The sequence below is a fragment of the Mandrillus leucophaeus genome, unplaced genomic scaffold, assembly GCF_000951045.1.
Source record: "Mandrillus leucophaeus isolate KB7577 unplaced genomic scaffold, Mleu.le_1.0 Scaffold162, whole genome shotgun sequence".
Taxonomy (NCBI): domain Eukaryota; kingdom Metazoa; phylum Chordata; class Mammalia; order Primates; family Cercopithecidae; genus Mandrillus; species Mandrillus leucophaeus.
Window position 1 is genome coordinate 1,841,710 of NW_012101610.1, and position 13,094 is coordinate 1,854,803.

Below are 13,094 nucleotides of genomic sequence, written 5' to 3' on the forward strand. Positions count from 1 at the left end.
TAGGCTGGCTAATTTTTGTATTTTTAGTAGAGACGGGTTTCACCATGTTGGCCAGGCTGGTCTCAAACTCCTGGGCTCAAGTGGTCCACCCACCTCAGCCTCCCAACATGCTGGGATTACAGATGTGAGTCACCGCGCCCGGCCTTGACTCTGTGTTTTGGATAAAGAAGGCAGTCCTTAATGTATTGTAGAATCGTTACTATTAGCCAGATGTGGAGTTGATGAAACACACTTATGATTATTTTGTTTGTGAAGACATGAATCAAATCTCCCCCAGATGTAAACCTCTTAGAAGACATGGTTCTAAACTACAATAATCTATGGAGAGATGCTGCCAATGCAAATATTGTGAAGAAGCAATTGCTAGTTCAGATGGTTTCTCACTCGAGACACTCAGCAAGCAACCCTCTCCACGGGCTCCCAGGATGAGAGGCCTGGCCTTCGGGACTATTTACTCTGTAAACTAACAACAGTGATTGAAGAGAACGGGCGTGGGTTTGCCTCCCATCACGAAACACCAAAGAAATCACCCCTACTATACAAGGAGTCATCTTAAAAGACTTCAAGTGTCCAGTGTGAAGACTCCTGGACTCTCTTGTCTTTCAAAAGAACAGGTGAGAAAACAAATGTCACATTATCATAACATGGAATGAGAATGGGATCTGTCCTTTTGAACTAAAATGGCAGTTCAGAAATCCTTTGTTGACTCTGCTCTGAAAATGATAATTTAATGAATTATTCCTTTCCAAACGTGCTTCTGAGCACATTTTGCTGAGATAGCCGGACCTTCAGGACCAAGAAATATAAGCTGTTTTCCACATAGTACTTGTTCTTGTGGTTCAAGAATTGTCACTGGCTTAACAACTCATCAGCAAAGAAGATTCAATGTATGTACCTCTCCCAATGTTGTAAACTTCTTCTCCTTGTCACATAAGCATGCGTAATATGTCTGAAATATTCATTTATTAGGGACACACGTCATTAATTCCAAAGACACCAAGCCAATGCAGTCAAGGAATCCCAACAGAAAGCTGCCCAATCTTTAGTGTGTACAAATCATAAATGTGTCAGGGGTTGCACCATGGTTAATGTACTACACAACACATGGGGTATCATCAATTCTGTAACCTAGAGTGAAGAGTGCTTCCTGGAGTTGTGCAGTGCACAACCTGTGCAGCTGCACATGGTGACCCTGAGATTAGCCATCTCAAAAAAACACGGATTCATAATCATGGCTTTTCACAGGAAGTATATGAAAAGGAAAGGGATGAAAAAACAAGGGTAAAACCCTGCAGGCAGGCCCCTGAAAACTCTAAGTCTCCACAGTGGAATTTTACATAGGAAATTCTGGGTGGGGGCAGGGGGATCACTAGATCTAACCTGGATGACTATTTTTAGAGCCTTCACTTTCTGGTCTGAGGCCCAGGCGTCCTTCAGCGACTGGTTGAGCTCCTCTATGCGGTTCACGTAATCCTGCTGAGTCAAGTTCAACAGCTCCTTTTGGGAACCCTGTGGGGAGAAGGCAGAAGGTGAAGGCACAGCAGGAAAAATATTGCTCGACTACCACCCTTATAAAGAATACCAGGTATTGGCTGAGTTTTGGTCTCTAAATTTTCCTCATATCCCCACAAGGATTGACAGCTTTGCCTTGCGATTTGCAATCAAAGAGGTTCTTTTGAGTTTTCTGACAAAGATGGACAGAGTGCTGTGGGTTGACAGGCTGGCCTTGGAAGCAAGTCAGACCTAAGCCACCTCCCAGCTCAGTCACCGAGTAGCTGTGTGACCCTGGGTGAGCTACTTTCCTCTCAGAGCCACATCTGTGAATTGAGGTAACAAGACTTACCTCATTCAACCAACTGTGGGTCTCCTGTGTGCAGGACACAGGACTAGATGCTCGAGAAACAAAGACATTTTTGCTCAAGATTCCCAAGCAATAAGACATGACAGGGTATTGCAGCACTAATGGAGCTTAAGATACTGAAGACAGATGGATATTAACTCAAACTGAGATAAATGCTCAGGAGAAAACACAATTCTATGGGGACACATATACTGGATCTGAGGTGCCTATGGAAAAAAGTTCAACTGTTTCATGGGCTACTAAGGAAGAAAAATATGCTCATCACTGATGGGAACCAACTGAGAAACATATACCCCAATTTCAGAGATAGTCAAACGTGAGAGCAATGGTACATCTCAGACTGGGAGAAATATGGTAACAAAGAAATGGACTGTAAACTGTGATGGGGGGATCAGGAATGGTTTCCTGGAGAAGTGATACTTGAGATAAACTCTAAGGGGAGTACAGGTACAGAAGAGTGTGGGGGTGTTAATTAGACCAAGGAGAGAGTAATCAGGACAGAAAGACAACCACAGCAAAAACCCTTGGCAGCTGAGCAAGGGATTGTCACGGGGATGAAATGGCCATGTAGGTAAAGACTTGGCACGGTCCCTGGTGCACAGCAGATGCTCCTTAGCCCTGGGCTGTTGTTAAGAGGCTCTTCACACAACTCACAGGAGTAAAGGTCATGTGAACACATATGATGAGACCTGGAACCAAATGTTTATATGTACATTTCCTACAATTCAAAATGAAAAACTCTTTATTAAAGAAATAAGAGTTGGCTGGGCATGGTGGCTCATGTCTGTAATCCCAGTACATTGGGAGGCCGAGGTGGGTGGATCACTTGAGGTCAGGAGTTCGAGATCAGCCTGGCCAACATCGTGGAACCCTTTCTCACCTAAAAATACAAAAAGTAGCTGGGCACGGTGGTGCGTGCCTGTAATCCCAGTTACTCAGGAGGTTGAGGCAGGAGAATTGCTTTAACCTAGGAGGCAGAGGTTGCAGTGAGCTGAGATCACACCACTGCACTCCAGCCTGGGTGACAGAGCAACCTGCAACCTCCATCTCTTGGGTTCAAGCAATTCTCCTACTTCAGCCTCCCGAGTAGCTGGGATTATAGGCGCCTACCACCGTGCCCAGCTAATTTTTGCATTTTTAGTAGCGATGGGGTTTCACCATGTTGGCCAGGCTGGTCTCGAACTCTGGACCTCAGGAGATCCTGTCTCGGTCTCCTAAAGTGCTGGGATTACAGGCGTGGGCCACCGTGCCCAGTCAAGATTGTTTTTTCAAGAAATTCTGTATTTGTTGGTTACATTTATGAATGTTTAAGTGTTGGCAAAACACTCACTTTTTTTTCAAAGTACGTGGAGGCCAATTAAAAGATTCCTGTGGGCCATATCCAGCCAGCCCAAGCAGCGTCAGTTGCAAAGCAAAGTCTTTGGACTCCATAAGGCTACTTCTCAGGGAGGTGACTGCAGTTGGGTTTTTTTTTTTTTTTAGACAAAGTCTCGCTCTTTTGCCCAGGCTGGAATGCAGTGGCGTGATCTCAGCTCACCGCAACCTCCGCCTCCCAGGTTTAAGCAATTCTCCTGCCTCATCCTCCCGAGTAGCTGGGATTACAGGCAGCCACCACCATGCTCAGCTGATTTTTATATTTTTAGTAGAGTCGGGGTTTCACCAGGTTGGCCAGGCTGGTCTCGAACTCCTGACCTCCCGTGATCCTCCCGCCTCAGCCTCCCAAAGTGGTGGGATTATAGGCATGAGCCACCGTGCCCAGCCTTGCAGCCGGTTTTTACCATAAGACACTGTCGCTAGGGGACCCAGCCTTGCTCAGGCATCACGATGAGAAAAGAGGCCTCTAGAAAAGCAGCCCCAGTCAGGCTTCCCGTGAGCTCGGCCAACTGCACGCTGGCATCCTTCCCTGGATGGAGTCATTGCCTTGGGGAGAATAAGCACAATGTGTAGCCCGGGAATTAATCAAAGAGCAGCCACCGAGGTTGATCTCACTTGGCAGGAGGAAGGAAAAGCTCTCGCACTCCCTGCACCCCACAGATGACTTGCTCACCTCCTCAAAGTCATCCAGCTCCTCCAGCCGGGTCCGAACCTTCTCTGACATTGCCAGTGTGGCAGTCCCGGCTTTGCCTAAACAGAATGAATTTACGTCACACAGGTGGCTTTTCTCCTGCACCAGTACCCCCAGGGGAGGCATCTTTCACTCTACACTTCATCGTGAATACAGACTCTGGGGAACGATTCCATTACAGAAAACTGTCCCAGATTTTCAAAGCAACTTCCTTATGTAACCAGAGTTCCATCGAAACTTTTCCCACTTAGAAGCTGCCCCTGGGAGCCCAGTGGGCCAGCCTCGAAGAGGTTAACCGCTGCATTTGAGATTTACAAACTTTGCTCTGTATCATCTGTTTATTCCTAAAGAAAGGCGGTCCAGATAAGGATGCCAAAAATCCGTCATTTCATTGTTTTCTATGAACAAAAGGCCCTCTTAGGCTCTTACTCACAGCATAGAATTGTGCTCTTCTGCTAACAAAACAACCGTCTCACTGTCTACCCAGGGTGGAAACACTAGGGCTTCAAAGCCGTCTCTTCGAGCAAACAGGACTAGCTGTGCCTCCTTCCTGCATCTGTCAGCACAATTTCGCCATCAGCAGGGACTGCTGGAGGGATGAAGGAAAGGCCCCCAGGCCACAGGCCAGCCACAAGGCAGGGCAATGCAGCTAGCTGACTGCTGCCCTCTGTGGCTGTCTATTTCAGAATCCTTCCCCATCTCCCATCTTAAAGGGGCCTCTGCTCTAGTACTTTTTTTTTTTTTTTTTTTTTTTTGAGACAGGGTCTTACTCTGTCGCCCAGGCTGGAGTGCGGTGGCACGACCTTGGCTCACTGTAACCTCCATCTCAAAAAAAAAAAAAAAAAGAAAAAAAAAAAGAAAGAAAGAGAAAAAAAAAAAAAGAAATGTGGACTCAGGGTCAAGCTGCAGAACTCTTTTTGTAAGCCTGACAAATGTTTTAGGTTTTGAGAGTCACAAAGTGTCTGCTCCAACTACTCAACTCTACTGCTGTAGCACAAGAGCAGGCATAGATAATACGTAAACAAATTGATAGGGCTGCGTTCCAGTAAAACTGTACTTAACAAACAGGCAGTGGAGCAGACTTGGCCTGCAGCATGCAGTCTACCAACCCCTGATCTGGGGATACCCCAGTAGTGGAATGCTGGATCAAAGGGTTGGCCCACTGTCTTAAACCCTTTCAGCTACTATAACAAAATACCAGCAAGTGGGTGGCTTACAAATAAGAGCAATGTATTTCTCGCAGTCCTAAAGGCTGGGCGGTCCAAGATCAAGGTCCCAGCAGATTAGGTGTCTGGGCACGGCCTGCTTTCCGGTTCGGTTCATAGATGATGCCTTCTTGCTGTGTTTTCACTTGGTGGAAGGGGTGAGGGAGCACCCTTGGGCCTCTTTTATAGGGCACTAATCCCATTCATGAGGATTCCACCCTCATTACCTAATCACCTCTGAAAAGGGCACATCTCCTAATACCATCATCTTAGGGTTAGGATTTCAACATACGAATTGGGGCAGGGGAGTGTGGTTGGGCACAAACAACCGGACCATTGGCACCTGTCTTCAAATTAAATAAAAAATGAAAAAGTATTCTGCAAGGTGGTTGTGCCATTTTACATTCCCACCAGCAGCATATGAGAGTTTCTATTGCTCTATATTCATACCAAGTCTCATGTTGAAATGTGATCCCCAGTGTTGGAGGTGGGACCTGGTGGGAGGTGTCTGGGTTGTAGGGGAGGATCCCTCATGAATGGCTTGGTGCCATCCTTGCAGTAATGAGTGAGTTCTTATTCTTAGTTCCCATGAGAACCGGCTGTCGAAAAAAGCCTGGCATCTTCTCCCTCTCTCTCCTGCCTTCTCTTGCCATGCAATCTCTGCACACACCGGCTCTCATTTGCTTTCACCATGAGTGGAAGCAGCCTGAGGCCCTCACCAACAGCAGATGCTGGCACCATGCTTCTAATATAGCCTGTGGAACCATAAGCCAAGTAAAGCTCTCTTCCTTATAAATTAGCCAGCCTCTGGTACTCCTTTACAGTACCACTAAACAGACTAAGACACTTGGTATCACCACTCTATTTGATCTTTACAAACTGGTAGGTACAGGCTGGTATGATTTACCTTTTATGGTCTGGGATCAAAATTCTGTTCATAACAAGCTGGGCGTGGTAGCTCACACCTGTAATCCCAGCACTTTGGGAGGCCAAGGCGGGTGGACCACTTGAGGTCAAGAGTTTGAGACCAGGCTGGCCAACATGGTGAAACCCCGTCTCTACTAAAAATACAAAAATTAGCTGGACTTGGTGGTGCACACCTACAGGCCCAGTGACTCGGAAGGCTGAGATGGGAGAATTGCTTGAACGCAGGAGGTGGAGGTTGCACTGCACCATGGGTGACAGAGCAAGATTCCATATCAAAAAAAAAAAAAAAAAAAATTCTGTGCATAACAAAGCTGCTCCCACTCTCTTGATTTCTAACGTGCTGTCTCATCCAGCAGAGCCGTGGGAAGAGTGGCAGCTGCCATATCAGAGACCTGCAATGAACCACGGTTGTGCTCATCTGCACCCAGTAGAACATGATCTGTCAGTTGCTCCAGAATCACCTCGGAGCATCAAAATAGGAATTCTGGGGTCCCATCCTACAAGATTAATTGAGCAAGTCGGGGCCAGACATCTATATTCATAGAAAAGTTCCTCAGGCAATCCTGCTACATGGCAGTTTGAGATACCCAGGTCCACAGCTTCTGACTGTGTGTCTTAGGAGAGGAAGCTGAGAACTGCATTCAGGGACCAGTGGCCTATAAGACTGAGCATGTGGCCCCCTCACCAACATATCTTATGGCACAAGGGAAAAGACTTAAGGCAAGGGAAAGGCTCTCTTAAGCAATCCCCCAGTTGGTGAGGGAGGCACAACGAGGGGGAGACTATTTCTTCTGTCATTTTAAACAGTAAGCTTATGTTTTACTCCTAGTAACCTCTTTGGTTTTTTTTTTTTTTTTTTTTTTGAGACGGAGTCTCGCTCTGTCTCAGCTCACTGCAACCTCCGCCTCTCAGGTTCAAGCGATTTTCCTGCCTCAGCCTCCCAAGTAGCTGGGACTACAGACGTCTGTCACCACGCCTGGCTAATTTTTTTTTTTTCTTTTTTTTTAATTTTTAGTAGAGACGGAGTTTCACCATGTTGGCCAGGCTGGTCTTGAACTCCTGACCTCAAGTGATCTGCCTGCCTTGGCCTCCCAAAGTGCTGGTATTACAGGCATGAGCCACCGCACCAAGCCGTACTTTTGTTTTTAATACAGAATTTCACTCTTGTCGCCCAGGTTGGAGTGCAATCTCGGCTCACTGCAATGTCTACCTCCCAGGTTCAAGAGATTCTCCTGCCTCAGCCTCCTCAGTAGCTGGGATTATAGGCATGTGGCACCACGCCCAGCAAATTTTCGTATTTTTAGTAGAAACGGGGTTTCACCATGCGGGCCGGGCTGGTCTCAAACTCCTGACCTCAGGCGATCTGCCTGCCTTGGCCTCCGAAAGTGCTGGGATTACAGGGGTGAGCCACCGTGCCTGGCCGTATTATTATTATTTTTTTAGACAGAATTTCGCTCCTGTCACCCAGGCTGGAGTGCAATGGTGCGATCTTGGCTCACTGCAACCTCCGCCTGCCAAGTTCAAGTGATTCTCCTGCTTCAGCCTCCTGAGTAGCTGGAGTTACAGGCATGCGCCACCACACCCAGCAAATTTTTGTATTTTTAGTAGAGAAGGGATTTCACCATGTTGGCCAGGCTGGTACCGAACTCCTGACCTCAGGTGATCCACCCACTTTGGCCTCCCAAAGTGCTGAGGTTTGATATTTTTTTAATTCATGCTCTAAATATGTATTTTAGTTCTATGTCTATCCACAATCTAAGCAATAGCTCCATCAGAATCATATCACATAAACTTTTTTCCTTTGTAAAATGATATTAAAAGTAATGGCAGAATTTTCCCATCAAAACAACAACAAACTCATCTTACCTTTTTCAGATCCCATAAACAGATTCTGCAGAGACATAACATTCATTAATATTTTAAAATTCTAAGGCAGTATGTTCATTGTTTTCCAACAAAACCATTTACATACCCAAGAGAAAGAAATATATATTCAAAGAAGGAAAATACAGTCACTAAAAACCACTGAAGATTCAAATTTCTACTCAAGTCAGGGTTCTCAAAGTCAGCAGACAAATACTAAAATTTTTGATATGCCAGCAGAGTCACATAATAGAAGTATTTTTAACCTACTCTGAATCAGGGTTTATCACCCTCTACACTACTGCCATTTGAGGCCAGATAACTTTTTGTGGGAGATTATTCTGTGCACCCTTGGATATTTAGTTGCATCTCTGGCCTCCACCCAATAAATGTCAGTACCACCTCCAGAACCGTGACAGTCAAAAATGTCTCTAGATATTGCCAAAGGACCACCCAGGGGTAAAAATTACTCCTGGTTGAGAATCACTGCTCTAAGTTAACTCCGTACAGTTTAAAAAAAAAAAAAAAAAGACTCGATTTAAATAGTCCAGCAATTCTGCCTGTCATTCTGTTCAATGAGTGCACACCCTGGGAGGAAAAAAAGAAGAGGCGTTGTGGCCAAGTGTTCCCCATGGCCTGCTGAGTTCACCACTTCCTCCGGGGCACAGCCCCATTTGTAGATGGACACGCTGCTACATTTCTTAGCCTCCCTGCACTTATGAATGGCCCATGACCACACCTTCAAGACAAATGTAACTGAAAGTGTTGGGGGACCCCAAGAAATCTTCCTAAATGGGAGGGGGTGCATCTTTCTTTCCCTTTCCTCCCTCTGTCTACCAACATGAATGTGAGGCAACACTCAATGCAGTCGAGGAGCAAGAAAGAACGCAGTGGAACCCTGATGCCCTCGGAGCTGCCACACCAGTCCTGGACTCCTGTGCTCGAGACTTCTCTCCAGTGTAAGGAGGGATACAGATCACCCCTGTTTACAGTGTTAGGAGGGGCTTTGGTTCTAAGCACTGAACCCAGTCCTAACTCACACAGGCATTAACCTGACTGGGTTAGTCTCAGCTCTCCTGAGTCTTTCCTTCCATAGCAGTTTGCCAAGTGGAAGGTAAGCCTTGAATTTCATAAGCATCTTGAGGCCGAAGCTAACTATTTCACCTAATGGCCATCCAGAGAAACAGTAAACTTCCAGCTCCAGGAGAAAACCCAGCTATGTGGGACTTACTGAGTGACACCTTTCTCCCCCAGTGTCGTGCTGTCCTCCCTTCATAATTCATTTTTTAAATTAATTAATTAATCATTTTTTTTTTGAGACAGGGTCTCACTCTTGGTGAGACAGTCACCAAGGCTGGAGTGCAGTGGTGCGATCTTTGCTCACTGCAACCTCCACTTCCCAGGTTCAAGCAATTCTCATGCCTCAGCCACTTGAGTAGCTAGGATTACAGGTGCCCGCCACCATGCCCGGCTAATTTTTGTATTTTTAGTAGAGACAGGGTTTCACTATGTTGGCCAGGCTGGTCTCGAACTCCTGACCTCAAGTGATCTGCCCACTTTGGCCTCCCAAAGTGCTGGGATTACAGGCGTGAGCCACCATGCCCAACCTCCTTCCTTCATAATTCAAACCTCCTCCCAAAGACAAGACTCTGCTGTTCTAATTCTTTCTCTGACCTGTGCCACATCCCTGATCCTTACCAGATTTTTCTGGGAAGCCTGTCAGCACATTTTTATGCCAACAACACTGACATACTACGTGAAGCCTTATATTTGAGCTTTTAAGAGAAGTAGAAAAATAAATAAATAAGTGAAACTTACAGAGCCCAAGAGTTAAAGCAATATAACAGAAAGAAATTACTACTAACTCCGAAGCAGACCCTGGGAGAGGGTCTCCTGGTACTCACAATAGACAGCTTTTCGGTAGTGGTGTACCGGGCAAGGATTTCTCCCCGTTTGTTGGCCCAAGGCTCAAAATCCGATCCTACAACGGAGTTATCATCTCTATCACGTTTCCTTCTGGAGCTGTCCTAAAGAAAGGCAAGAAAATCTCTTCAGCAACAGTATCATTTTATTCTTTAAATATATACATATATAAATAGAAGGCAGATAGTCCTTTACTGTGGAATAAGAGAGATCTGTCTCAAGGTTTACTATCATAAAAAAAATTACAGCGCCGGGCATGGTGGCTCATGCCTGTAATCCCAGCACTTTGGAAGGCCGAGGTGGACAGATCACTTGAGGGCAGGGGTTTAACACCAGCCTAGCCAACAAAGTGACACCTTTCTCCCCCAGTGTCGTGCTGTCCTCCCTTCAAACCCCGTCTCTACTAAAAATACAAAAATCAACCAGGTGCATGCCTATAGTCCCAGCTACTCAGGAGGCTGAGGCAGGAGAATCACTTGAACTTGGGAGGCAGAGGTTGTAGTGAGCCAAGATCGCACCACTGCACTCCAGTCTGAGTGACAGAGCAAGACTCCATCAAAAAAAAAAAAAAAAAAAAAAATCAGGCCATTTCATCACAAATAGACAATACACATATCAAAAAATGCTCAAACTCATTAAGAATTAAGGAAAGGATAGTTGGAAAAGACCACTTTTTCAAGGATCAGAATGTCAAAGAGTTAAAATGCTGGCTGATGTCAGGCTGGCAAGAATGCAGGGAAACAGGCCCTCTTCAACATCACTGGTGGAAATACAGACTGGTTAACTCTTTTTGGAGGACAATTTGGTGATAGCCATCAAAACCTTAAATGCACATTGCCTTATGCCAGCAAAGAGATGGAGTCTCGTTCTGTCGCCCAGGCTGGAGTACAGTAGCGCAATCCCCGGCTCACTGCAACCTCCGCTTCCCGGATTCGAGCAATTCTCCTGTCTCAGCCTCCTGAGTAGCTAGATTACAGGTGCCCACCACCAGGCCCAGCTAATTTTTGTATTTTTAGCAGAGATGGTGTCTCACCACATTTGTCTGACTGGTCTCGAACTCCTGACCTCGTGATCCGCCCGCCTCGACCTCCCAAAGTGCTGGGATTACAGGTGTGAGCCACCGCACCTGGCCAACGAGCAAAGAACTCCTAGGAAGCTACCCCGCAGAAATCCCTGCAGACATGCACCAAGGCATGTGTATGTTCGAGACACATGGTGCACTGCTGTTTGTATCAGCAAAACCCAGAAACTATCTGGGATATCCTCTACCTGATGGATACATCAGTAGAGGAATGGCAAATTAAAGTAGGTAAAGCCAGTCTTTAGAATACAATAAGGCTGGTCAAAATAATAAGGTTGTTCTAAATGTACTAACATGGATAGTTCTCCAAGACATATGGTCAAGTCAAAAAAAAAAAAAAAAAAGTTGGCTGGGCGGCATGGCTCACACCTGTAACACCAGGACTTTGGGAGGCCAGTGCGGGCAGATCACCTGAGGTTAGGAGTTCGAGACCAGCCTGGCCAATGTGACGAAGCCTTGTCTCTACAAAAAATACAAAAATTAGCCGGGTGTGGTGGCACATGCCTGTAATCCTAGCTACTAGGGAGGCTGAAGCAGGAGAATCACTTGAACCCAGGAGACAGAGGTCGCAGTGAGCCAAGATCGCGCCATTGCACTCCAGCCTGGGCAACAGAATGAGACTCCGTCTCAGAAAAAAAAAAGTAAAAACAAAAATAAAAATTAAATTAAAAAAAAAAAAAGTTGTGGGGTGCAATGGCTCAGGCCTGTAATCCCAGTGCTCTGGGAGGCCAAGGCAGGAGGATTGCCTGCGCCCAGGAGTTTGAGACCAGCTTTGGCAATACAGTGAGACCCTGGCTCTACCAAGAAATCCAAAATTAGCAGAGCGCAGTGGCGCACACCTGAAGTCCCAGCTGCTCGGGAGGCTGAGGCTGGGGGATTGTTTGAGCCCAGGAGTTTAAGGCTGCAGCAAGCTACGATCATGCCACTGCAGTCCAGCCGGGGCAACAGAGCAAGACTATCTCCAAAAAAACAAGTCACAAAACTGCAGATCCATTTATGTAACAATGGTAAATAACATATGAAACACAGCATAGGATGATGATTGAGAGCATGTATTCTGAAGTCAGACTGGCTGGGTTTGAATCCCAGCTTGGATGTGACTTGGTATCTCTATCCCTCCATGGCTGCCTCTTTAATGAGGATTCTAATACCTCTCACAAGGTAGTAAGAGAACCAAATATGAAACGCACTCTGAAAAAATGCCTGCCATGCAGTAAGCTGACGCCGTAATTATTTATATATGAGTAGGCATGGGAATGCCCAGAGACTGCTGTCGGAAGTATCTATGAAAATACAGGGAAAAGCTATGGAAAAAGACACATTACAGCCACCATTCTCACGACCGCCAGGGTGGAGATTGGCATGAGAAGGATTGTTCTACATGACTTCTGACTTTTTCACATCAAAATGAGTGATTTACTTATGTAATTATGTAAAAAGATTTATAAGAAGAATAAAATTAAAATTAAAAATAAATTTTAAGAGCCAGGCACAGTGGCTCACACCTGTAACCCCAGCACTTTGGGAGGCTGAGGCAGGGGGATCACTTGAGGTCAAGAGTTCGAGACCAGCCTGGCCAACATGATGAAACCCCGGCCCTACCAAAAAGCACAAAAATTAGTTAGGTGTGGCGGTGCGTGCCTGTCCCAGCAACTCGGCAGGCTGAGGTGAGAGAATTGCTTGAACCCAGAGGCAGAGGCTGCAGTGAGATCGGACCACTGCACTCTAGGTTGGGTGACACACCAAGGCTATCTCAAAAAACATTAAGTTAAATTTAAAACTAAAAATAAACTTTAAAATGCTTTCAAAAAAAAAGAAGAAAGAAAAAGACCTACTTCCCAGAGCTACACCAGCCTCTCACGTCTGGATGACCTGAACTGTTGCAACCAGAATGTACTGTGTGCATTATTTGTACAACTGAAAAAAGGGGAAGAAGCTTTAGGAGGCTCAGGTGGGAGGATCGCTTGAGGCTTGGAGTATGAGACCACCCTGGGCAACATGGCAAGACCCCGCCTCTACAACAAAATAAAAAATTAACCAGGCGGCCGGGCGCGGTGGCTCAAGCCTGTAATCCTAGCACTTTGGGAGGCTGAGACGGGCGGATCACGAGGTCAGGAGATCGAGACCATCCTGGCTAACACGGTGAAACCCCCTCTCTACTAAAAAAAT

The 13,094-nt window shown here is 46.1% G+C and overlaps 1 protein-coding gene across 1 annotated transcript in view; it reads right to left on the reverse strand.

Moving 5' to 3' along the window:
• The window catches only part of LOC105536656 (chromosome unknown open reading frame, human C16orf62), a 158,112-nt gene that overhangs the window by 144,179 nt on the left and 839 nt on the right, over positions 1-13,094 (reverse strand). Inside the window, exons 2-5 of the mRNA XM_011976076.1 lie at positions 9,826-9,948; positions 7,925-7,949; positions 3,909-3,985; positions 1,381-1,509 (exon numbers count right to left, since the gene is read on the reverse strand). Of these exons, the coding sequence (XP_011831466.1) occupies positions 1,381-1,509; positions 3,909-3,985; positions 7,925-7,949; positions 9,826-9,948 (354 nt within the window). The remainder of the gene's footprint in view (positions 1-1,380; positions 1,510-3,908; positions 3,986-7,924; positions 7,950-9,825; positions 9,949-13,094) is intronic.